General features: G+C 41.8%; 1 protein-coding gene across 3 annotated transcripts in view; it reads right to left on the bottom strand.

Moving 5' to 3' along the window:
* Positions 1–6,932: 6,932 nt before the first annotated feature.
* Positions 6,933–27,078, bottom strand: part of Arhgap24 (Rho GTPase activating protein 24) — a 338,234-nt gene continuing 318,088 nt past the window's right edge. For all 3 annotated transcript variants that reach the window (XM_059274817.1, XM_059274818.1, XM_059274819.1), the window contains 5 exons: positions 24,608–24,740; positions 21,903–21,976; positions 19,450–19,571; positions 12,485–13,562; positions 6,933–7,762 (listed from right to left, as the gene is read on the bottom strand). In XM_059274817.1, the coding sequence (XP_059130800.1) occupies positions 7,519–7,762; positions 12,485–13,562; positions 19,450–19,571; positions 21,903–21,976; positions 24,608–24,740 (1,651 nt within the window). In that variant the 3' untranslated portion in view covers positions 6,933–7,518. The remainder of the gene's footprint in view (positions 7,763–12,484; positions 13,563–19,449; positions 19,572–21,902; positions 21,977–24,607; positions 24,741–27,078) is intronic.

Raw genomic sequence — 27,078 nt, 5'->3', positions numbered from 1 at the left:
ATTAGGCAATTACAAAAGAAGCAAGCTCACTTAGACTCCTCATAGGGGGGCTGGAAGTCTGAGATTAGATAGTCATGTGGGGAGGGCCAAGAGCCAGGGGGCCCACCTTACAAACATCTGCTGTCACAATAAGTAGCCCAGTGTCCCCAGAGCAAACTCATTTCCAAGCTGAAAACCAGTCTTGTCCTGAGAAAAAGACATTGAACTTTGACAACATAATCACCTCCACGAGGCCCCACCTCCCAACGCAGCCACGGTGACAGTCATTCCAGCCACAGAACTTGAAGGTCACTCTGAGGTGATAGACGCACAATGAATCTCCTGAGTCACCAAACGGCAGGGAAGGGATATTCTGAGAAGACAGGCTAGCTGGCTGCCTAGCACGCTCAAAGTTTCCTTTACAGGTAAGAAATTGGTTCACTTGACCCACAGCCCACGTGTCTCACTGTTCAAACGTTCTCCCAGTCCTTTACTCTCTGGAAAAGTGACCTTCGCTGCATGGACTGACCTCACCTGGCCTTACCCCCTGAGCCACATGCTTTGATAAAGAGTACCTGCCACCTCGATGTGGACTTCAGGCCCAAATGGTGCTTTAGAAAGGATGCGTTGGCCCGCTCTACTTTTCATTTCCATTTGCTGACCAGGGGACTGTTCATTTTCCCAAACCCCTCATAGCATGAGGCCATTAAGCTGGGCAGCTCTAACTCCCAACTCGCTCTCCACCTGTGTACTCAAGAGGACCATGAAGAGACTCATGCAATGGGCCTTGGGGATCCAGTCTTCCAGACCTCTTAAGGCACCATTACATCTGGGTGGTGGTGGTGCGCACCTTTAATCCCAGCACTTGGGAGGCAGAGGCAGGAGGATCTCTGTGAGTTCAAGGCCAGCCTGGTCTACAGAGTGAGTTCCAAGAGAGCCAGAGCTGTTACATAGAAAATCCCTGTCATGAACAAAACAAACAAAAAAGAAAAACAATGCACAAAGATTTCATTATTTCATTATTCCAGCTTGCCTACTCTCTTTGAATAACTGCCGAAGCCACCTGATCCCAAGACTGTCTCTGGGTCTCCAGGTGTGTGCTAGAGTTGATGCACAGGGCAGGCTGGTAGCATAGCCAGGTGTGTCCTCTGTATTACACTGGAAAGGCTCCTTCACTTCTGCCCTTAAAGCACCTTTACACCTGCTGGGTCACGGGCAGGAAAGCTTCCCACCAACTCTCCCGTCCTTCCTGGCAACCTTTCCCTTGTCCTCCAGGACTTCCAGAAAAGTCTTGGCTCTGTGGTGTCTTTCTGGGCTTCAGCCTTCCTTACTTTCATGGTCCATGGTCCATGGTTTTTACCAGTAACTTGGTACCTGAAGGCATACAGACTTCAGTTCACGGGTCTATATCCTCGGGTACTTCATTATATTTTACTCAGTACTTAACACCCAGTCCCACCCTCCATGTTGAAAAGAGTTGAAGCACAGTTGCAGGTACAACCCTTTTGATCTCATGTTTAGTTCTGAGATGCCACTGTCATCATCTCAGAGCAGAAAAAGGAAGGATGACTTTTGTCCCCCTTCCCAGCTGTCAACCTCAGGCAGCGTTGGGGAGACATACGAGATTGGAGTCCCCGAGACTGGGGCATCCTATGCCGGTGTGTGTGATGTGCTTCGGCTGCTGTCTGTTACTAAGGCCGGTCCCTGCTTTAGTTTCCAAATGAAACAGTGTGCAGCTGGGAGCCGCCATTTGCTAGGTAAGCACCACGCCCTGTGTTACTCTAACCACGTCAGCCACCTCACTCTCCCACAGGGACAGGGTGAGGGAGGCACAGTGTATTTCCTACTTCAGAAAAATACCGGACTCATTCTCACAAATACTGTCTTGCTTCTACAAAGTTTGTCTAACTATACACTGCAGGGCTTGAAGCTAGAGTCAGATCACAAAACTCACCTTCTCCTCTCTAGATACTCACAGGAGGGGCCACAGGACTTGTGGCTGACATCACAGTCTTCAACACAACCCTGAATTACAAAGGCCACACTTTCCCCTCTGAGAATAATGTAAATTAGTAAATAAATTAGATAACTGTGGCTTCATGTAAGCTATAGTTAGAATTTTTAACATGTAACATCAACGTTCCAGTTGCAGAGACGATTCTATTTATAATGTTCTCCAAAGCACACCACATGATTTGACCAGTGAAGCTAATGGCCTAGGTTCAACATCTGGAAGCAAATCCTTTCTCTTGAACTTGTAATTTAGAATCATTTTAGTTGCAAGACAATTTCAAGTCTGCAAATGTAGGATGCAGCAAACGTATTTTAAAATGTTGTTCAATGTGCACGGGTGTTTCTTCTGTCTGTTGGTATGTGCACAGTGCCCACGGCAGCCGGAGGAGGGCATCTTCCAGATCTGGATTTACAGATGGTTGTGAGTCACTATGTGAGTCCTGGGAACTGAACCCCAGCTTTCTATAAGAGCAACAAGTGCTCTTAACTGCTGGGCCATCTCTCTAGCACCCACAAACATTTTTTTATAATATCCAACTATTAATTTCAAGTTACTAATTTCTAATTAATTCTTATACCAGCTTATAGTTAGTTAGATGCCTTCTCAGCTTTCAGTTGAAACCAGGTGGCTGTGCTGCTCATGATATCCATGGTCACTGTCACTTTGAGCAGTTGTGAAAGTATCCCTCAAAAAGTCAAAAGTTGAGTAACAGGAGGGTTACTATGTGGGGCGTTTACCCAACCACCCCCACAGTTCCCCAGAGTTTTCTTGAGTGCGAGCAGCAGGAAATATTAGATAGAAGGATTTATTGCGGAGAATATCGCGGAGATAAACAGATAGAAAATAAAGGATAGCCTCGAGAGGGCCTGGAACCTATTCCAACGGGCCCCGACTGTCTCTGTCCCAGGGTTTTTATAGAGATACCAAGGGGTGGAGCAAAAGACCTCCTCCCCCAGCACAGGCAAGTGCAGACCATCTCAGACACCTGCACTCAGGCCCGTGGTCTAATCATCCTCTATGTGGACCTGCTGGGTAAAGCCACGAGGAACCCGAGAACGGGCTCCCACATTACTATATATTTTTTTTACTACATTATTTTTACTATAAAAATTTTTCATTAAAAAATTTTTAAACTTTGTGCTGGACTGCTCTTTAGCGTAAGTTGTGGAAGGTGAGAAATTGAAGGCCAAGAAAATATCGTCCTATTTCCTTAGGATGGTTCACTTACCCACTGAGCTATTAGTGGATCTAAGTGCCCTGCACTGAGATGGCGCATTCATCATAACACGGGCTTTTTTTTTTGTTTGTTTGTTTTTTTGTTTTTTCGAGACAGGGTTTCTCTGTGTAGTTTTGTGCCTTTCCTGGAACTCACTCTGTAGACCAGGCTGGCCTCGAACTCACAGAGATCTACCTGCCTCTGCCTCCCGAGTGCTGGGATTAAAGGCGTGGGCCACCACTGCCTGGCACACAGGCCTTTTAATCATGACAATGTCAGTACTTTGTAGGTATTGTTTCCGACTCACAGAAGACAACACCTGACTTGCCTTTCCTGGCATCTTGCCTGAGGGAGGTTGAAAAGCCAGTTCGATTTACTGTGCTCTGGTTTCTTGCTGTTTTGTCTTTACCATGCTGGCTCCTAAAATCATTCTTACTCAGTATGGAAAAAAAGATGTGAAAAAGAGCTATCCATAAATTAGACACAAAAATATAACTTTTTATGCTTCGAGATTCTAGAGTGCTCCATAGAGGACGTCTGCTGAACGGGAGACCCACTTAAGTCTCTGGATGAGGCAGTGTAAGAGTCAGGATGGCAACCCTAGAATAGCTTCCAGAAGAATGAAGTGGATTCCAGATAAGAGGAGGAGAAGGCTTTAACAAGACTGGAGTAGAGAATTCATGAGAACACAGAACCATGTACTTCGTTCATATCTGGTGGGTCTTACACTGAGGTGGACATAAAGATGATGTTCTGTCCTGGATGGCCTGTGCCTTGGAAATAAAGTTTGATTTCACCTCCTCAGTCCAACTAAGGAAGAAATGATTAACCACATTCTATTGCTGTTGGGTTTTACTTTGCAGTCACTTAGAAGCTGCTCCAGGTGACCCGATGAGATGGGAGATGGTTGATCAAGTCGAGTAATGGTGAGTTTGTGTCTGAGCTTTCAACAGTGTGGGCCAAGAAGAAATGGCTAATTGGATTTACTCTCACCAGTTTACCTAATTTTAGATTTGTGGCCAGTTTAAAGCCTTGAGATTTAGTCTGGGTTTTTCTTTAACTAAGCATATAAGTAATTTAAAGATTGCTTTTCTGAAATGTGAGTATTTGAAAGCTTAAGCTGCCCTTTTGATAATCTGCCTCTTCTCCAAAATCCCTCTCTGCCTGCACTAACAGAACTAGCAATGATTTGGCTCTGAAAATATGGACTGTGCCACCCAGAGGGAAGCAAACAAGACCATAGCAGCAGCAGGCAGGAAGCTTCACAGGTACGAACTGGCATGCGAGTGGTACAGAACTTGGTAAGAAATAAGAATGACCTATTGGTCAAATCCTTCTGCACTAGTGAAAATTATCACGTGTCATTAACCAAGGCAAACCAGGGTCAGAGGATGATTTTGTAAGGCAGCCTGGAAACAGAGTGAAGATATCAGAACAGGCATGGCAGAGCAGGATGTTTTCGTCCAAAGATTAGGAATGCTGAAAAGAGGAGCAGATGACTAGGTAAAGATCAGTGATGTGAGCAATGGGAAAGTTAATTGAAGAACAGAACAAGGTGGAGTTGGACAATTCAATTAACATTTACAGGGTCCTCCCTGTCTGCCAGTCATGGGGCTCAGCCTGTGACTAAATCACAGAGCATGGCTGTTTGAGAAATGATTTTTATTATTCCAACTCTGCAGAGCAAGCAAATTATGCATGGAAGAGTCAACAATGGTTGGCAAACTGCCGACATGTTGAACCCAGGCCTTTCGCTAGCCTGACCTTAGTGTTTTACTGATGCATCATGTAGCTCACTGGATGTGTTTGAGGCTTTTCTGACCTGAGCTACCAGCTGGAGAGAGATACCAAAGCAGGAGGGTTCTGAGCTGGAGTTCGCTTAATCTGACTCTGAATTTCCTGTGGCGTACCCGGATGAAAGGCTCTGGTTGTCAATGTAGAAAAGCAAAAGGCAAAAGATGAAAGATAAGAGCAGTTCTTGCTACAGAAACACTGGTTGAATCCAAATGACCACACAAACTTGCTCAGTGGGGGAGATTCCCAAAAGCTGAAATGACAAAATCATGTCACGAAGACTGTATCCTCTGAAATACACAAACACACCATTTCCAAAAAACATAAATTCCACACACTCAATAGTCTGCTATTTATAGTCATACCCCTTGTGACATTTAATTCTAGTGTGTGGTTCCTACCCCATCACTAGCTTTCCTTAACCATTGCCTTACTGAAGTGAAAAAAAAAATTGTTTTCCTAAAACAGTGGCCTCAAAGAGTTCTGGATTTTTCTAGAAAGTTAATATTGATAATAGTCATATACTTGTCCAAAGTGGACCTTTACACTTTGATATTCAAAAATTATTAAAAGTGAGAATGTTTTCATTAGGGAAAATGGTATTATAAAAAGAAGAAGAAAAATATGTTAATTCTTTCCACTTATTCTCCTATTTCTCCTGGTCCCCTTTTCATCTTGCTAGGGACTCCTTTCCCAGCTGTGGTGCAGAGAAAAATTACAAACAACAGCTTGAGTGAGTGAGAGATGTCACAAAATGGCATGCATTCTAGTAGTTTGATCAAGACAGGTACAGACAGACAGACCATTCATTTGCTGACAGGTCTGAAGGAGGGAGCCGGAATCCTGGGGGGTAAGAGTGATCATGCATTGCTTCTCAACTTTGTAAGGGTGTAAAGAAATCCTCCAGCAGCCAGCATGATGGTACGGAGAGTTACTTCAGGACAAGAAATGTATGACAGATGAGGGCACTTCTGCATCATTCTTTCTCCATACAGTGCATCCTACACAAGAATGTCACATCTGTGATCCCTCCGCACAGCTAGAGGAGGACTTCCCAACAGAGCGTCAATGTCCATGTGTCAGATTATCACACAAATAAAACAGCAGGGTTAAATAAAGTGTGTGTGTGTGTGTGTGTGTGTGTGTGTGTGTGTGTGTGTGTTTAGGTTTGAGCACCCACGTAGGTAGAGGCCAGAGGAAGATGTCAAGTGCATCCCCCATCCCATTATGTTCTGCCCTGTTCCACAGAGACAACATCTCTCAGTGAACCTGGAGCTTGCTGTTTTTTAGGTAGGCTGGTGTTGCTTAGCAATAAAACTTTCCATCCTGGAGGGAGCCTTGCTGAGACTCAGGAAGTAAATAATTCACAAGTTTCAGGAAGTCCCTGGAACTCAGGTTCATAAAGCCCCTCTAGTTCCAAGATAATACAACAGTAAGGGCTGCTGAGGAGAGAGACCTTCCAACCTGTTGAGCTGTGTGCATGCTGTGGAGAGAGCTCCGGGGATACATCTGTCATTCAGCTTGGTGGGGGGCACTTCTCAGTGACGGAGCATTTGAGTTGTCCATGCTCCTGAAGTAATCCCTCACATATACCTCTATAAGTAACCTCAGTTAGTTACCTGGTTCACTAAGCTGCATTTAGGTAGAATTATTACTTTGGTCTGGCATCATTTCCCTATGTGGACTTTCATGTTGTGTCTCCCTAGAAAAAGGCTCCCACAACAGGTTTGGTGTCCAGCAAGCTCTGGCTTCCTTCACTCCCAATTCTGGAGGTATATAGGTGTGTGAGGCTACATCTGGATCTTCATGTGGTTGTTGTATATCAGAACTCAGGTCTTCATGCGTACGTGGCAAAACCTCATACTCACTGAGCCACCTCCCCAGCCCAAACTGAAGAATTTAAAGAACCATTGACAGGTATCTGGTGATTCTACTATATTTTATAAAACTTTTTTACATTTCTCTTTTTGGTCATGGCAAGGTCTATTGGTACAAACAGCACAGCCACAAAGTATTCTTTTGACTTTAATAACTCATCTTATATATATTTATATATTTATATTTCTTCTTATCTTCATTTCATCAGCAAAAGGGGAAATAAAAATATTGATCTATAAAATAAGCGTATGATAACACGATGCCAAAAATAGCTTATGTTAAGTGCAAGGGGTGAAGCTTGAATACAAGCTGAGTTGCAACAACATATTGATTCAACATTTAAATACGGGACTTGCAATAAAATAATCATTGAGATATGCTTCTTCCTATTAGTGGACATCTTACAAACTACTTTCTATACACACATCCAGTTGTAACACTTGACAGTAGCATTATGGAGCGTGACAGAACTTTGGTACACACTGTAGATATGGATAGTGATGTCTGTAAATGAGATTTCCTCACGGGATGAAGCTCTACACAGACCAGCCACCTGAACCCACACTGTTCCCCCATACTGTTTGACCCCAAGTTCCCAGTGTCCTCCCTGGAGTGGTCCAGGACAGTCAAGCAAGGCTCACTGGATCCATATGGTGTTTCCTCTCTCACTTCTCCTGGGCTCCACTGTCAGATCTCCAAAAGTGGAGAAGAACTGCTCCATTTCCTTCTGAAGCATGTCGTTCCTTTTCTCGGCATCCTCTTTTGCTCGCTCGGCATTTCTCATCTTGATTTCTATCAGGGTGAACTTCTTCCTTTCTTGATCCAGTTCATCGTGGAGACTCAGCATCTCTGTTTCCAAAGTCAGATTCCGCTGTTCTAAGCTGTGGAGCATGGGAAGAGAAATGAGAGACAAGTGAATTCTGTGTCTCTGAAATGTGCAAGCGAATGAGATCTGTTTTCCAAACCGTCTACAGCACTTAGGAAATCAAAATGATCCCTGTCAAAGCATCAAAGCCGTGCCTAATAAGGTTTTCCTTGGTGCTATTGATTTACAGTTTGCTACCGTGATTTATTACCATCGTCACAAGTCTCTGGGATGTCTCTGGGAAGTGCTTGCTTGTCACTTCATAGTGAATGAGCAGGGTCAGCACAGACAGACTAGAGACTCAAGCATGTAGCACAGAAGGGGCAAAGGCAGAGGCAGCCTCCTGCATGCTGCGGCAAGTTGGCTTTTCTGCATGGATGGGGACAGTGTGTGGAGGTGGAAAGAGAGGAGGCTAACCATGAGACTTTCTAGGGAAAAGACTTCAGCAACAATGGTCATCAGGCTACATCCCCTGATGAGAATAGAGTTTTCAAGAGGATGTAGTCCTATTATATGAAAGGACCAATAGTAACCTGCATTGTAGCTGGGCGGTGGTGGCACACGCCTTTAATCCCAGCACTGGGAAGGCAGAGGCTGGCAGATATCTGAGGCCAGCCTGGTCTACAAAGCAAGTTCCAGGACAGCCAGGGCTGTTATATAGAGAAACCCTGTCTCAACAAACAAAGAACAAAGAAAGGAAGAAACCTGCATCCTTGGCTGGAAGGTAGCAGTGGCCATGGCTGAATGAGCATCCTGCTTTCTGCTTTCTAGTCACAGTGCTGTCCACTGAGCTTGTTAGCAATGATTTCGATGGTTCTTCCAAATTGTCAGTCCCTTACAGGATGTGGACACTTTGTATCTTTATAACTGTGCTTTCAATAAGTATAGAATATAACGTAGTTCCTTTATAAGAGACTATTTTCCTTGTGCTTGTGCATTTACTATTTTAAGAGAGGAGTATTGGAACTTGGTTCTTGGTGGCATATATCTGCTAGCAGCTCACTTGCACAATTCTCCTTTTCTGAGCTCAAGCACCACGCAGCTCATTCAAGTTTATATATGCCAGTGGAACTTGAAAAGTGGATTACCTTAATAGTAATTAAAAAATTGAAATTTCCATTATTTTTCTGCTTTGAAAAAGACAAGCCTTATATGGAGTCTGTATATTTGATCAGATAATAAGAAAGTTAAAAGGAATGTGAAGCTAGCCTCCCTTTACAAGTAACTTGAATCCAAAAGAAAAACAGAACAAAATAAAACCCTTTCTATTGTGCAATAGCTAAGAAGGCTATTTGTAGCACACAATCAAATTTTTACTTAAGAGGCTGGAAGCGTGCTGGCTGTCGCCCAGAGTTACCCTACAGTACAGTCTCCATACTCTCTAAAATTATTTTTGGACTAAATATGTTAGAAAAAGCTGAAGCTTAACTACCACGTGAAATAAACCATGCAGAAAATGTATTAACATGCACATATGCCAGAGGCCTTCATGTAAAACACCCAGGAAGCCAAAGGACTAAGCAGAAAATAAAAAGGAATTCCCTTAAAACAAACACATAAAATGCTGGATAAGTTTACAAATGTTTTATGAATGCTTTGTCAATGCTAAAGTTAAAATAATAGTATGTTCAGATATTGGGACCCAGGAATAAATGCAACATAGGTTAGTAAGTGGAAGCCCACGATAGTGTTAGCCTTACACTGAAGTCTGAGAGAATGGGCCATTCTCCTCTTCAGTTGGCGAGAGATGGGGACTCTGGGATAAGAGAAGCCAAGAAGTGCTAGTGGATTCAACTGAGATCTTGAGGCACAAGTTCTCTTTGCAAGGAAGGGAATAAAAGCAGAATCTACTCATGAATTTCTACTACAGGCAGACTTGGATCATTAAAAAAGAGAACTGCGGGCCGGGCGGTGGTGGCGCACACCTTTAATCCCAGCACTCGGGAGGCAGAGCCAGGCAGATCTCTGTGAGTTCGAGGCCAGCCTGGGCTACCAAGTGAGTCCCAGGAAAGGCGCAAAGCTTTACAGAGAAACCTTTTCTTGAAAAACCAAAAAAAAAAAAAAAAAAAAAAAAAACCAAAAAAAAAAAAAAAAAAAGAGAACTGCATTACTGGAAAACTGACCTGAGAAACAGAGTGTCACGTGGGCTGATATTTAGGAAAAGTTATACATGAAGCAGAAGTTAAGATAGATGGGGATTAGATGAAGAATGTCCAATATACCTTAGAAAAGTTATAAAGAGAGAAAACTGAGAAGATGAGGAGATAAAATTGACACAGAGGGGAATCAGTGAAATAGACCATATTTTAAAGAGATATGGCCTTAGATCAGTAACCAAGCATGTACTTTGTAAACTAAGAAGTGGAAGAAATATATGGAATGTTTATATGGAAAGAAACCTTCCATCACAATAGTATCAGAAAGGGGGACTTTAGGGGAAAATCCTTAATATAAAAATGACATTTATTTAGTGATCAAAAAGGATTGATTAACAAGGAAATGGAAGATCCTGAACATTTTGTAGAGCATTACATTATCAATACAAAACATAACAGTCTCAAGGATAGATGGACAAGCCCAGAATAATGTTATAAGACTTTAAGGTATCTTTTTCAAAATTTCTACCTGTGGAGGAGAAAAATCAGAGAACTACAGATTTAAGTAGTCTGATTAACAGCTATATGTTACTGTTATACACAGTTATATATGTATAATAGTTACATACAGTTTCCCAAACTAATAAGAGAATAGATTCATCAAGCTAAATAAATGATATCAGATCAATGAATTTCTTTGAGTACAATTCAGTGTTTTCTAAGAACACAAAGTTGGAAACTAGGGCGGGGATGTGCAAGAAAGAACAGTCAACTCATGTGTTTGAAGCTGCAAACAACACATCTCATAGACAGACAAAGGCACTCGAACTGTTGTCTATCTATCCATCCACAGTATTGGTGAGGTGGAGTTAAGAGAGAACTTGAAGGAAAGTGTGTAATTCTGTACAGCAATGGCAGAGGGTAACAAGAGCACCAATCTTTGCACATCACATGTCCTAGGTGTGCATACCACGTGTCCTAGGTGTGCAACAGCCCCATCTGACCTCTTCCCTTGGCCTGGCAGGAGGAGAGGAAAATAGAGGTGTGGCTCCCTGAAGTGGCCCTCTCTTTGAAAGGTCTGCTGTTTGTCAAGCTGCCTGAAATGCACTATAGATCTCATAACACACTCATTCATCACATTCCTAGAAATGAACAAACCTTATGAGGTGACAATCTTTTTTAATACCGCTTGTTATTACAGAGCCATGGAGGAAAATTCGAAAGCTCATTTTATCTCAATGAATCTCACAGAAAGACTTTGCAGGGGAAGTCATTTTCCAGTCTCCTAAGCAGTATTTTAATTTATATTTAATTATCCATAGCTTCTGAAAGTGTGCTATCTTTTGCTTTGTAATTAATCATTAGATGGGAAACTCATTACAATATGTTAAAGTCAGTTGTATAGATCATCCATTTATCTATCACCTCTGTATTGAAGATGCATACATGTATATGTGTGTGTGTGTGTGTGTGTGTGTGTGTGTGTGTGTATATATATATATATATATATATATATATATATATATATATATTATAATTTAATAACTAACTGTGGGGTTTGGAGCCCCCAAGACAGTTAATGAGAGTCAAATTATAGACGACTCTAGCAAGTCATTCATGAAGAGGTTCTCCAAGAAGCATGGCTTGAACCTGGGTCAGCCATGCCTTGTGGTGCCCTGAACTTCAGCACTGCTTCTCCTGACCCCATAATTCAGCATTCGTTGCTCTACACTGCACCAAAGGAGCATAAGCTTAAACTGTTTACAGTTCCTGTGGCTGTGGCAGGGTTGGGTGACCTTCAGGTCTCCAGCATGAGCGTTAGTCTGTGAGTCCTGGGCTCCAGTCTAGATGGAGTACTGCCACTCAAGAACACAGTGGGCACAGAACACAGCTATCGGCCCTTAACTCACCGAGGCAGCTTCCCCAAGGAAGCTGCTGAACAAAGCTTGCCCCTTGGCTATTTAAAGGAGAGTGTAGATTGCTAGGAAATAGATTTTAATGTAACCATATTCTCATAATGGTGGAGCTTGCACCTCGCTTAGACCACATTTGCTCACATTAATTGACTTTGTATCTGTTCTTTAAAGTCACCACAGATTCATTTTCAGAGTAAAAGTCGGGCCTTGGAACCTTGAAACTGAGCCCAGCAAGTCCTGTGTCACCATGGACCTGCCATCTCCCAGAGCTCATCAGATTCTTCCCAGTCTGAGACAGCTGTGAGATAAAAATACTCTCTCAGAATTAAACGGTTGAAAAATGAAAATAAACGTTTTCTTTGCTTTTTAAATTTCATCCTAACATTTTACCTGACTTCTTGTTTTACTCTAATTCTGTGTTCGTCTTACCAGTGAAAACTGCAGGCTGTTGTCCTGTCCTGAGGCCCCTCCACTACAGACAGGGATATTCAATAATCACGAAAGAGGACCCTATTTCCCGTTAGAAACAAGGCCCAGTGACTTCTCGTGTGCTTCTGAGGTAGATGCTACCTAACTTCCCTGACATTCCATAGCAAGCAGATGATAAAGGGAAGACCTGAGCTCAGATCTCCCTGGTAGGGCGCATTTGGTCCCATGTGGCTCAGGACCGATGTAGGAAGCTGTCGCCACCCTCTGGTAACTATAACGATTTCCACGTTTTCTCACCTTTTTATCCTGGACTCGTATTCGATCTTCTGCTTGGTCATTTCCTGTTTCAGGCTGGACACTAAACTGTGAAGCGCACTGTGGTTGCTGGTGTTGTTGCCGACGAACGTCTCGCTGTTGTCGCTGCTGCTGGTGGCGCGGCTGCTTCGCCCACCCACACTCCTGCGGTCACTTTTGTTCTCATAGTCCCCGGGATGAGAAAGGTCGTCCTGGGGGGGCCCGTCTAAAACGGGGTCCTCAAAGTTCCCACCGTAAAAGTCCTGCTCTGGGCAGGTGGTGGTGGAGGAGCGACAGGAATTGGAGTTCTCGGGGAGGGAGATCTCACAGGAGGAGGTGGACCACGTGGCGCTGTCCACGCTGTGCTTGTCGTCGAGGCTCACCAAGGAGAACTGCTGATGGACGTTGTCATAGGTGGAGAGCCTGTTGTGCTGGCCCGCCTCGGCACTCTGCTCCTTCTGTTTGTTGTCTCGCAGGGTCACGTAGCCATTGGGCAGCCAACTCATGCTTCGGCCGTTCAAGGGGTTCCCTAGCGTGTCCGTGTTCAAAATACCCATGCGGACGGTTCCATTCTGTACACTGTGAGTGCCCATTTTGGTACCAGAGCTCTTGAGGGAAGAGGTCCTTCTGGCTTGTAAACTCCCATTAGGGGTGGTTTGGGTTTTCTCGACACCTTCCGCATTACTGCTGCTGAACGACCCGTTGGTGACTATCCCGCTACCCTTGTTGAAGGCTGGGTTCTTTTTGACCATGAGAGGGGGGCTCCTGGAGACATCCAGCTTGTGAATACTGTTCCTCGGGCTGTTGGTTTTGCTGCCTGATAGAGCTGTGGGGGATCCATTGTCCACGCTGCCTCTCTGGGGGGATTCAGACTTGTCCCAAGAGCACCGTCTGCCGGGGCTCTCTTTGGTGTTGTTATTTTCCTTGTTCTGTAACTGACCCATCGTGGCTTTCTTGTGGCTGTCATTGTTGTTGACACTCAGTCCGTCTTGGGGCTTGCTTTGTAAGTCTGTGTCCTTGGGGAAGAGATGGTCATGTTTACTAATCATCACTGACATTAACTGCTGGACCACCACAGTGCCTGCAATTACATAGAAAATAAAACAGAGTGAGGGAGGGTGGCTTTGATTGATTTCCCATTTTGAATTGGACTCTTGAGAAAAGATATTTAGAAGAAATTTACTATGATTATAACCAATAACAACTCCATTATTAATGATTATATTAGTGATAAAATCTAAAGTTTCTTGAGCAGCTAGTCTGGGCTCTGAACTGTGCAAACATGGGTATATTTATATATGCATGTGTGTGTGTATACATACATACATATATATGTGTGTGTGTGTGTGTGTGTGTGTCTGTGTGTGTAGGTATGTGTACATACCTACACACACACATACATCTAGTCACTTTTACATTATTTTAAAGATTAAGTATCTTGACTAAGGTCACAAAACTAAAAGGCGTCAGACTCTGGCCTTTCACTCAGAGTAATGTGTTTCAGAGCCTGGACTTTATTCTGTATACAACATTTATTGCAAGTTTAATATTTCCAGTATTAGAAATTCTTAAGAAGAAGTCATGCGGACCACACTAGTGGAAACCCATAAACTGTGGACTGGTGGCTGTGGAGCCCCCATGGGACTGGACTAGGCCCTCTGGACATGGAAGACTGTTGTTTGGTCAAACTATTTGGGGGGCACCCAGGCAGGGGGATTGGAATCTGTCCCTGGTGCATGGGCAGGCTTCTGGGAATCTGGTGCCTGTGGTGTGACACCTTGCACAGCCTTGGTGCAGTGGGAAGGGGCTTGGACCTGCCTAGGCTCAGTGTGCTGGGCTCTGCTGACTCCCCATGGGAGACCTAGATTTGGGGGATGTGGGGATGCGGGGTGGCTTGGGAAAGAGGGCTGGGAGGAGGGGGGGAGGAGGGGGGGGGTCTGTGGATAGCATGAGGAGTGAGTAGAAAATTTCTTAATAAGGAAAAAAAATCCCTGACTTAACATTATCACACACACACACACACACACACACACACACACAGAAGAAGTCATGTTAATTTAAACCATTATTGTTGTTTTAGTATTGTATTTAAATAGAGTCTTATACAGTCTATGTGTACATGGTCCATTGTTTTACTACAATAAGACAATGAAGTTCCATGTGACTTTTGTCATTAAAAAGATTTAGGGACAAGGGACATTGTCTAGAATGGTACAGTAAGGACCTCTAAACATCCTCTTTTCCATAAAAGCACTAGCAACATTGTTCAGAATCAACATTTTCAGAATTTGGAAATGAACTGAAAGATTTAAGCATTTTAGAGAAATCTCAATAGAAGGAACAACTCCATGATGTTTTGAGTTGCTTGGACACTGACAGATATTGGTACCCCATCACTTTCATGCTGTTTTAAGTTGCTTGGATACTGACGGATATTGGTACCCCATCAACTCTAGCTTGAAAACTCACAATCCACACTCCCTTTGACAACCAACAGCTTGGAAGCCGCTGTAATAGGCAGAACTGTATTGGAAGGAAGCCCAATGCTCTGTCCTGGAGAGCTGCCATCTGACCTCTCTGCAGACTGCATTCACAAGACGACTTCCGTGATCTGATTAGGAGTTTGCTTTAGGTAAGACGCTTTCAATTACATTATATAAACCATATCCGAGCCATCCTCTCCTTCTGAATCAAAGAGTAAGAGGTAAGACAGACAAACACTAAACCAATTGAGACGTTAGAGGACAACCCTGGGAGTAAAACTGTGATGCCGGGAGTTTAGACGCCAACAATCTCCCTTACAGATGTGCTCGTGCTCTGGAAAGAAGTAAGACACCCACAAGCTCTCACCTCTGCCTGACCTTGAAGCACAAGCAGAAACTGAAGGCTGAGTGAACGTCTGACCCGACTGCCTAGCTGAGTGTCGACTTGGCTCAGCAGGTTCACAGCACCTCTTGATAGACACAAGGAATCCTATTGGCTCCAGGCACTTGAGCAAATCTCTACCCACTAACTGACAACTAAGTGCACAATATACAGACTTCAAAAGGGCAGAGGACTTCTAGAATTGTTATAAAGACAGTGAACAGTGAACAGTAACACAGAAGCAACAAGGAAGGAGAATCATATCCAAGGTCCCGACATGCTGAGACACATGTTCACTTCTCAACAACAAAAGAGACGTTCAGAGAATAAAACATCACTTCTTCACGGGGAAAAAAGAGCTGACTCCAAGGAAGTCCGAACACTGTAGTTACCAGAAACCCTTCAGGTCAGCTAACTGGGCCGACAGGAAGTAGCAGCCCAGTGTGGGACGTGGCCGCCCTTTCACTGAAAGCAACACTTCACCTAAACACTTAAATTCAGTCTAAACAGGAAAAATGTCACATTCATCCATGTTCTGCAGACTATTTCTATGATGGTTCAAAATTCAAAATTTATCATTTCCAGTGTGACAGAGCAGCTGCTAGACCCATGTTACTGGGATTTATGGTTCATAAACATCATGTGCATTTCTTGTTAAAAGGCAGATTCTTATGCAACAGCCATTGAGTAGGATGGAGATTTTGTATTTCTATGTAGGTTTCATATGACAGCAGCAAGGACAGTCTAGAAACAATAACATCATCAGGAAGCTTCACAACTTAAGGACCTGCCTGGACACACTTTATGAATTTGCATTTTCACACTGCCCCTAGATGATTCCTCTGTGTCTGAAAGACATGGTAACAGGTGGGAACATTTCAAGAGTGTCACAAAGAAAGTCTCTTAAACGTCTGTGAGATACAACACTTTTCAGATGAGGGAATTGAGGTTGGGAAAAGTTAACGTCTTTGCTTAAGGCTGCAGATGAAGAATGACCAAGGTGAAGTTTATCACCCAGTCTTTTGGTTCCAAATTCTGCATCTGTTCCAACACACTCCCATGCTAGAATTTAAAGGTAGAGTGGCAATAACCAAATCTAGGCCAATTCTAACAAGAAAACTAAAGACAATTTTTATTGAATCATCATCAATTATAACAGCGCTGCAGGAGGAAAAATAAAACAAGGAAAATGCTTTGTAGGGTATACACAGTTTCTCTTTCTCAGTAATCTCTGGAACTTTAGCCACATTTTCAATGCAATGAGTCTAATGTAAGAATTTCAAAGAAATTTAAACGGTCTAGGCTGGGGAGACGGATCAGCAGTTAGGAGGTCAGTTCCCAGTGCCCACATGTGGTAGCTCACAACCGCCCATAACTGCAGCTCTCGGGTAAGTGACAGCCTCTTCAGCCTCTCCAGGAACCTGCATGAGCTGTGTGTGCATACATAATGACATAAACACATGCATGCATATGGATAAAAATAGAACAGAAATATTTAAAGTGGTCCTCAACCTCTCACCACTGACAGCATGAGTGTGACATGGTCATACTTCTTGCTTGTGCGACAGGCACAGCTTTGAGGGTTTATAGCTTCCATTACATATGATTTTGCCTAGTATTGGGGGAAGTGAACCGACTCTCTCATCACTGGAATGTTAGCATTTGAAGCTTCGCTGCTTTTTATTATAGTTACTGATTCTGGGAGACATTTAATTAACTGGACAACAAATTTCCCATATCTTCAAGATGAACTTGCGAGCATCCAGGATAAAGTATGCCTGTTACAAGGCAGAGTGAGTGTCAAGGCCCCACAGATTCAGAATATTCTTTCTTGTGTGTTGGGACATTTTTCTGCCATCTAGTCTCTGGGATGAGCAATGGTGGTAGTCTCCTGCAAAGGGACTTTCAGTTTTGTAACTGGTAGCAATGATGTGTGGCTGCTGCCACATGAACTAGCTCTGTTGCCTTTCCTCCACTCCTCTCTGTCACTTTCTTCCTCAGACTGCTAACGCAGACTATCAAGCCCAATAATGAGGTCCAAGCAGCTGTAATCACCACTCTATCACGCAGAGTCCAAGCTACTCTGGAGTCACACTGAACTGCACAATCCTGCAATTCCCTAGTGGCTCATATAATTTTGTGCAGGTTAAATTAAAAAGCCATATCCAGGCAGTTTTCTTTATAAACATTGGCTAAGAATTTAATTTTCCTGTAAAGATACATAGGCAGTATTTTATACAATATAATTTCAAGTTATACTTTTGTAGCAAATACTGATACAGCTGTCATTTTCTACATCCAAAGATATCCAATGAGTTATAACAAGTGTGCATAGTCCTGGAAAAACTATCTAATTATGATATAGATAATTTCCCCTGTGCCCTTTTTCTGTCAACCTCTTACCCACATCTTCTGCCCATGGTGACCACTACTGTGATTTCTATAACCACAGTTCTACTTTTGTTGGTATATAATATATACCAACCAATATATATACATATATATATATATATATATGCTTAATATATAAATGCAATTATACAGCCATTCTAGTTTCATTTTTGTTGCTGTGCTAAAGTACCCCAACAAAAAGGAACTTAGAGGAAAAGAAGATTTTTTTTTTTTGTGGAGCTCACAATTCTAGGTTATAGTCCACCAAAGCAGGGACATCAAGCAGGAGTCCCAAAAAAGTCACATCACGTCCACTGTCAAGAGCAGAGAGAAGCGAGGCATGCATGTGTGGTGCTCTGCCAGCTTCCTGTGCTGTGAGATTCCAGGGCCCCATGCCAGGGGACAGTTCCGCCACTTTCAGGCTGGATCCTCCCACATCAGTTATGGCAACCCAGAGAGTTCCCCAGAGACATGCCCACAGGACAACCTGGTCTGGATGACCGAGTCTCCTTTCTCAGGCGACTCTAGGACGTCAGGTAGAGCAGTGACCACAGCAGTGCTCTGTGTCCAGGCATCTGAACTTCACTTTTTCATTCTTTGTGTTTCAGTCTATAGATAACGACTTTATACATTATTGTTTTCTTATTACTCTAATTTTTACTAAATGGGTTCCTTGGCACTTTCATATATGTATATAACCCATTCTGGTTACTTCTACCTGTACCTTCTCTAATCCCCCTCCACCATGGTTGATTTCTCCTCTTCTCAACAAGACTCTCACACTCATCTCTTTTTATTTTATTTTGTGACCCACTGAATTATATCAGTTTTATCTGTGTGGTTAGACAGAAAACATTCATATGTCTACTAAATTATTTAGATTTATTAAGTTCTCTGGATTATTTTGCACCCAAACTAGGATGCTAACTTGTATTTCCCTCAATATCAGAAAAGAGGAGTTAAGCTAAGGTGATAGGCGCATACTCGATGGCTTTGCCTCTCATACTCAAAATGTAGAATGAAAATCTTAGACCTTTCAAGGAAGGAAGAACATCATAATGGGAGGTTAATATTTTCTTAGGGACTAAATAAACTGAGTAAAACTAAAACCAGTTATCCTTTCTTCTAAGTTGCCTGTTAAATTCTGAGATGTTCAACTGAGTCATTCTTCAAAAACAATGACTATAGTACCCACAAGGAGACACAGAAAAGCATCTAATCTTTAAGGTTGATAGAACTAAATAGAGTTATACTATTAAGGCAAACAATGCGAAAAGTTTTGTAATTTAAATAGTAACGATTCCTTTAGGTTTTGCCATGTAAAACGTCAGATTTGCTTACCACGTGAAATCATTGAATCTTTTCAAACTGATAAACAGTCATTGACTAAAAGTCACCTGGCAATTGTACTGGATGGTAGAGTGGATGATTCCCCAGTTCTGCCTCCTACTTTTCAGGTGGTCAACCAATGTGTGCAAGTTCCTTTGTAAACAAGCGCTATTGTAGAATTATTTTACAATTTTATGTCAAGTAATGTGAAGCAAACTCTCTCTTCCCAAAAGAAAATATTTTACATTTAAAGAATAATCAGAGTAAATTGATGGAGAAACCGTGATCTCATTTTCTGAGTTTGCTGAAATGATAATAGGTACAGGCCAACCAAGAGACTTGATTCTTGTCCTGGTGAGGCTGCAAGGTAATCATTCACTTACCCTCCATTATGGTCAAAGGGTCTTCCACCTTCGGGCGCAGGATGTTAGGGCCAAAGACAGTTGCCAAGTTCTGGGCGCTCATCTTGTTAACTCCTGAATAGGACTGCACTTCATCCAGGAACCTGGTGGTGGCAAGATTATCATTGAAACAGTGAGATTCAATTTCTTCGTGGAATAAAATGGATCATTGGGAAATGTATGAACTGAAGTATGTTCAAAGATGACTATAGAAACAAAACTATATGGAGATTCAAACATCTCTCACTGTAATGTACAGAAAGTTATAGTGTAGATGATGAGACATCGGGCTTTTGGAACTATATCAAAGAACTTCTCCAGCTTGGCATAGTTTAGGCTCCACTGTCAATTAAGTGTGTTTGGATATTATTATGAATTTTGAGATTCAAGTACATGCATTCCCTCCTGTTGTGGTTTACATAAATGTCCCTCAAAGGCTCATGTGTTAAAAGGATTTTGGACCCTGTTGGGAAATGGTAGAAACTTAAAAGATGAAATCTAGTGGGAAGTTCTAGTCATCACAGGGGGTATCCTTGAAGAAGATATTGAGATTGACCCCCTAATGGACAACAGTGGAGAGAGAGAGAGAGAGAGAGAGAGAGAGAGAGAGAGAGAGAGAGAGAGAGAGAGAGAGACAGACAGACAGACAGACAGACAGACAGACAGACACACACAGGGAGAGAAACACATGAAATTGGAAGTGAATAGGGAAGAAATTGGAGGGAAGGGAATTAAGTGGACCTGATTAAACACATAATATGCATGTGTAGATTCTCAAACAATAAAAAAAAGCAAAACGTAAAAGAACAAAATACATACACACACGGGGTGGAGGGTGGGGGTGGGATTGTAAGAAGACAAAAGGTAGGATAGCCTCAGTCCTTGTCCTCTGAGCAACTGTAGTTGGACCTGACTTTAAAGACATTTGTGAAGAAACAATAAAGCTCCCAGGCATTGTACCAACTGAAGAAAAATACAGTGATTTGAAATGCAATAAACAAAGGCAACACGTGGCCTACCAAGAAACGATACTTGAAGATTTAAACAAGCCCTGGCCACTAAACAAATGGCTTTGTCACGTGTTCCTTCCTTGTTATCCAGCCTTACCACAGGATCAAAGTGACAGGCCCCATCACTAATGGACTGAACATCCGATACTCAGAAACTGAAGCTAATCAATCATTTATTCTTTAAAGTTGATTAGCTTGGATATTTTATTACAGTAATTAAAAGATGACTAGCATGCTTTCAATGCCTTGGATGCTATTTAGACACACATTCAGTGAGAGAATGGTATGTAAGATCATCTGCAAAAACTATGATTCCACAGAAGAGGAATCACTATCATCATGGGGAATTTGTGAGCTCCAATTATAATCTATTAAAACATAAGTGCATACATTTTGGGAACTAAAATGTCAATTCTATTGATGAAAAACTGCAAGCACGTATATCTTAATTTACTATGTGCTAAAGAATAAAGAGCACCAAAGAGTCCATTCTCTGGCATTTTTAGTAGGAAAACTATTCTATTTCAAGCACCCACATTGGGTGGCTCACAACTGCTCCAGCCTCAGGCTGTATACCTTCTGGCTTCTGCTATTACCAGGCACATTCTTGGTACATACATAGATGACATTCATACATAGACATACAATTTCAAAAATAAAGTTAAAAAAATCTGCCTAAGTGTTTCAAGAGAAGTATTTTTGTTGTGTAGAGACTTGCAGTAGGTTAAAACAAGCCTATTTTCCATTTTACTTGAGGAGGGAGTAAACTTCTCTTGCCTAACACAATAACCTGAATGAATTAAAAACTCTTGGATGAAAGCTTTCTGTGTTTGTAAATATGTATTGGTTAAAACTTTTTTTTTTTTTTTGCTTTTTGGAAGGTGTGAAGCTGAAGGTCCTACTTGTGTCTAAAGACAGCAATTGCTAGAAAGAGATCTGAGGGAGGTTTGGGGACTCCTAGTTACTCACACTGTCTGTGAATGCCACTGTGCCTAGAATCCTGACCCTCACAGTACCTGTGTGAAATATCTAGTTTCACTACTTCTTTTTACTCCGAAAATGTAGGAAAGCTGTATAACGGTGTAGTAGGAAATCATTCATGACAGATTGTGCTCTCAAACCAGCTTCCTCCTCTGAAGGCTCACATGTCGCTCTTTTAAGAACACTCCACAAATGACTTTGATGAAAGCTCAGAGCAATATATCTTTAATGTGTGGAGGCAAGAGCCATTTTAAAATCATCAAATTATAAAATCAAGCAAATCTTAGTGCTCAAGAACTCTTTGAGATAACCTTGTCAAATTTATTAATTTTCTGTGAGACTAACATGGTCGCTCAGTCTGTTTTATTCATTGCTACATGTAAATTACCACCAAATGAAATATAATGCTCTCTGGTTTAGCTTTGTGTTTAGGAAAACCCTTACCTGCAAATATACTTCAGGAGGTTATAGTTAACCACTGGCAAACTCTTCACTTGCTTTGTTAATTCCTTAACACCCTGAGCACAAACAAGAAGAGAATGAATGTATGTTACCACAATGAACAGTTTAGAAATATTTCCAAAGACACACAAAGATTTTAAATACTTCTATAAATACAGTCACATATTGCATGATGACATTTCAGTGAAAGATGGTAGCCCAATAGACTCTGTCATTCAGAGACACCATGTGGTCTCTGCACAATAAACCAATGCCTAGAGACACATTCCTCAGAGCTGCTGTGCAATAGAAGGCTACTCTTTTGGAAATAGCTTTAAAAGTGAAGCTATTTTAACATTAAAAAGATTCTTTTAGAGTTGACTTGAAAACAGAAGATAGCTTCATTTTCAATAAAATTTATTATCTGCAAAAAAAAAAAAATAGCATTGATACAGTAACTGTCCTTCACAGGTGAACAAGCCCAGAATCTAGACAGATGTGTGCCTGTTGGCAAACACCTCTCTGCACTGGACATGTCTAGGACATGTCTACATTATATCATTGCAGGCAGGGCATTGGGAAAACTGACAAGATATTTTCATCGAGGATTCATTTCTATGGTTTTGATGATTGTAGAGCATCCTCTAACATATAAAGGCCACAGAAGAGTCAGTTGATAATGGGATCTGATTTATTCTTTCTTTACATGATCAGGTGGTATATATTTTAGGTTTCACAAGACAGATGACCTCTGTCACAACTACTCAGGTAGTCTCCTGTGGTACAAAGGAGTCTCCAGACAATGCTACATAACACACAAAACCAAAGTGTTTCTTAAAGGAGGCAGCAGTCCCAATCGGGAATGCCAAGAAAGCCACTGAGGGAAAGAACACACTTTTCAACAGTGCTGAGACCATCGAAGGTCCATGTGCAGAAGAATAAAGTTGCGTCTTCCTCACACCATAGAAGAATGGACTCCTAACAGAGTGCAGATCTCAGCATGAGAGCTAAAGTCAGAGCCTCCAAGGAGTATGCAGCACGCAATCCTTATGATCTTCCATTAAACAAAAGGTTCTTGGCCATGAAACAAAAAGTAAGAGCAATAAACATGGAAACTATAAAAAAAATTCTGATACAAAGTTGTTAATAAAGTATAGTGTCTGGAAAGTGAAGCGATAACACATGGATTGGGAGAACTATTTTCAAATCACACATGCATCTGATTTGAGTCTAAACTGTATTTACAGTTTAACAATAATAGACAAATATGATTGTCTTCCATACCTGGAGATTCAACCAAGTGTTGATTAAAAATATTAGAAAATGTTACTTATGTACTGAATATGGACAGACTTTTCCTAAATAGCCCTAAAATTACTACTTTTAGAACCCCTGTATTCTACTAGTTTTATACATATCTAGAGCTGACTTAAAATATACAGGAATTTGTACATAGGCTATGCAAAAAATACACAATTTCACCTAAAAGACACAAATATCATAGGCTTAGGTATCCTCAGGGAATCCTGGAACCAAGCTCTTTAGGGATTAGGATGGTTGAAACTCAAGTAAAATATAGTGTAATCTGGCTAGCTAGTTCTCCAAAAAATGTAAAAATAATAAAACGATAGATGAGAAGATAGTATTGTGAGCCATCCAAAACACATCACTCAACCCCAGGGACCCACCACTTCTCATGGGGAGAGTCTACAATAAGTAAATGTCAGTTCACGATGGCAGAGATGTGGAGAAGTTGGAAACCTCACTATTTGCTGCTAAGGTTTGGAAATCACATGGCCTCCTAATACACAGTTTGAGTAGTCTAGCAATCTTATGTCTTAGGTACATAAGCAGGACACATGTAAAATATGTCAAGGCAACTTCATGGGTACACAGGCATTCACAGAGGCATTATTCAATAACCAAATTTTGGAAATAAAATGTATTTCTTACTGATGAATGGATGAAAATGGGATATAATTTAGAATTATAAGAAATGGAATACTGATATGTGGCACAGCATAAATGAACTCAGGAACAGATGGAAGAGGTGAATCACAAAGCAACGAACGAGACACTGAACAGTGACATGAAATGTCTAGAAGGGGTAAGTCTACAGGGGAAGGAAATAGATCTGAAGCTGCAAGTTTGGGGGAAGAAAAATGGGAAAATAAGGGCTGAGGATTATTTGGGGATAATTAAAAATGTTAAGTATTCTAATATTAGATTTTGGTGATGCTTGTACAACTTGGATATACTGAAATACATACTTTCAATGGTTGATTTATAGTGTGTAAATAATATCTAAAAAAACCCCTGTTTTTAATAAAATAAGCAGAGGCACCAATTGGTACCCAGGGCATTTTTATGCCATTTTGGGGGAAGACAACACAAAGAGCACTAAGCAACAGGCATCAACCCTTTCCTGGATCAGGAGGCCCAAGGCAGCCCTGCCCTCACCCATCAGGGACCGTAAGGCGAGTGATTTCACTTATCCAGCTGTGTTTCACTTATCCAGCTGTGTTCTCGTCTTTCATTGAAAAGAGTCAAAAAGAGGTGTTTGGCTGCACGTGGAGATCTCAATGTGATGTCATCACATAGCACAAGGTAAAACAACCCAAGGATGGGGTTGGGGACTTTCAAATGGAAGACAAAAAGCATCACTGATATCCCGAATGTGTGTTTATGCAGAATCGACATCAACTTACTGCTTCCTCTTCCTTGCTGAGCAGTGTGGCACATGACAAAAAGTCTTCATACTTTGCATAGGGAATGACGGGTTCTGGAAGTTCTCGGAGATACAGTTTCAGCAGGGACGCCACAGTGTGGACGTCCGTGGTGCTGTGGAGACAGAAGTGTGGAGACATTCTTTGGCATGGATTTACACGGTTCTATTTATGTTTTCATTAATGTATTTCTAAGAAAACTGTGTCAAAGTTTGCAGTTGAGTCAGCTGACCCAGTGTCCAGGGAGCACATGTTTCCATAATGCCCAGTAGATGCCACCACAGGTGGCAGGAGAGGGACACTGAAGGACACCAAGTCTCCAGTCCTGTTTGAAAACATCTAAAAGGTCAAGCATTTTTCTGACATGTGTAGCTAACAAAAAACAAAAGCACCAACTTTGAAAAATAATAAGTATATATCAGATTTTAAGGAAAATGAGACACAATTTACAAAAACCCCATCAAATCAGTCTAAGTGCGAATGCACATATTATTTCTGGTTTCTCACTTCGTCTTCAAAAGGTTGAACTTATTTTTGGGAAGACGCAGACAAGTGGTTTCTGAGATCTGAAACTTAGCATGCACTGACTGTTTAAACACTGCTTATTTTGTATAGTTCCTTGTCTAATATTATAAAACACTTATGGGTTCTTATAACCCCTAGAAGGGCAATGCTATGAACATTTAATATGACCTTTATGTAACTTTCATAATTTATCTTTGGCTGAATACCCAGAGTGACAGGATAATCTGCAAGAACATTAATTTACATTTTGTTTCTTGTTTCTCCCATTTCTCATTAATCCAACGAAGACAGTTGACAGTGAAGACCAGACTGGTGCCTGGCGTACACGTCAGTATGATGTAATATGTGGTCTAATGACATAATATTTATGTATACATCTATCTAGTGGAGGGAGACAAGTAGGAAGCACATGAGTGTTAGTCCCTATGATCCAGCAAGAGGGAAACAAACCATCAGAGACTCTGAAGGGAATCAGGGATTGTGCTTCTCTCTCAGGCTATGGTGGTAACAAGGGGGCTAACCCCCGGATGACTCTGCTGGGGAGGATGGAACATAGGCACTAGGATGTCCTGCCTAGTGAACATGCTCTTATTCCAAAGATGGCATGTATGTAGAGTCTTTACAAAACCGTACAAGACAGGACAATGTACCACCAGGCTCTCGGATTTTAAATCCTGGGTTGATTTCTGGAATTTACTGCACACCTGCTCCATATTGTGTTACGTCAAAGACTTCAGGGTTTAAGGAAAAGGTATTAGTCTAGCCTGCTCATCATATGCATTCCAACAGGCTCATCAGGAAACCCAGTCAGAATGGCAAAGATAATAAAAAATGACCACAAAGGCTGGTAAGGATGCTGGGAAAAGAAAACGTAGTCACTGCTGGTGAGAGTGCAAACTGGTAGAGCCACTATGGAAATCCATGTGGCGTATCTTCACAAATCTAGAAGTAGACCTGCCACATGATCCAGCTGTATCACTCTTGGGTATATACCCAAAGGACTCTACATCATACTACGGGAATAGCTGCTCTACTCACAATAGCCGGGAAACAGAAATGGCCTAGATGTTCAGCTGATAAATGAATGAGGAAAATGTGGTATATTTACACAGTTGAATATTTTTCAGCTGTTAAGAAATATGAAATTATGAAATACTCATGTAAATGAATGGAGCTGGAAACAATAATTTTAAATAGTTGTTAAGCTTTCTGTAAGTAGTTTCATTGAGAATGTTTGAACAGCAGGTGGCGCAAGTGCAAAGTAAGATTCAGGAGCCGGCCTGAAGCGCATTAAAGGCTGCAAGGTGGTTCTACCGGCAGATTGCGTAGTACCAGAGCTGTGAATGTCCCAGGAGTAGAAACATGTGAGCTATGAGTGAAAGCAAGGGAGTGAAACATAGCGGGACCACCAGAATTTGATTCCTTCTCTGAGTGAGATTACAATTAATTGTCTAGCATTATAGCGCATATGCGCAGCACTAATTACACAGAAATGATTAAGACAAAAATGACCAAGTATATTTGCCCTTTACTCAGTTGGTGACAGGTTGTTAAACTTTTTTTGTTTAAAGCCTAAATCTTAAAGTGTATGACTGTTCTGTGGCCTTCTTAGACCTTAGACACTCTGTAGAGTCAGAGGCTTTTGCATTTTTCAAGCATCCTTGTTTTGGACTTGCCCTCTGCCACTGAGTAGAAGAACACAGTCACTTGTGGACAGGTTCCAGCATGATTTGCTCTGATTTACCTCATGGGGCTCTAAGTCACTCTGGCCACTGCTACCAGGCTACAGCATCAGGGAGTCTGGGGCATCTCTGAAAACCCTCTGTCTGGGAAAAAAAAAAAAAAAGCATCCACCCCAACCCCGCCACTGACTCTCCAGTCTCAACTCTCTCCATGGAAATCTACTGCTCCTCCTAATTAACATTTAC

Source organism: Peromyscus eremicus, chromosome 10 (genome assembly GCF_949786415.1).
Source record: "Peromyscus eremicus chromosome 10, PerEre_H2_v1, whole genome shotgun sequence".
Taxonomy (NCBI): domain Eukaryota; kingdom Metazoa; phylum Chordata; class Mammalia; order Rodentia; family Cricetidae; genus Peromyscus; species Peromyscus eremicus.
Note: the sequence above shows the minus strand (reverse complement) of the source record. Positions and strands in the feature narration are given on the sequence as shown.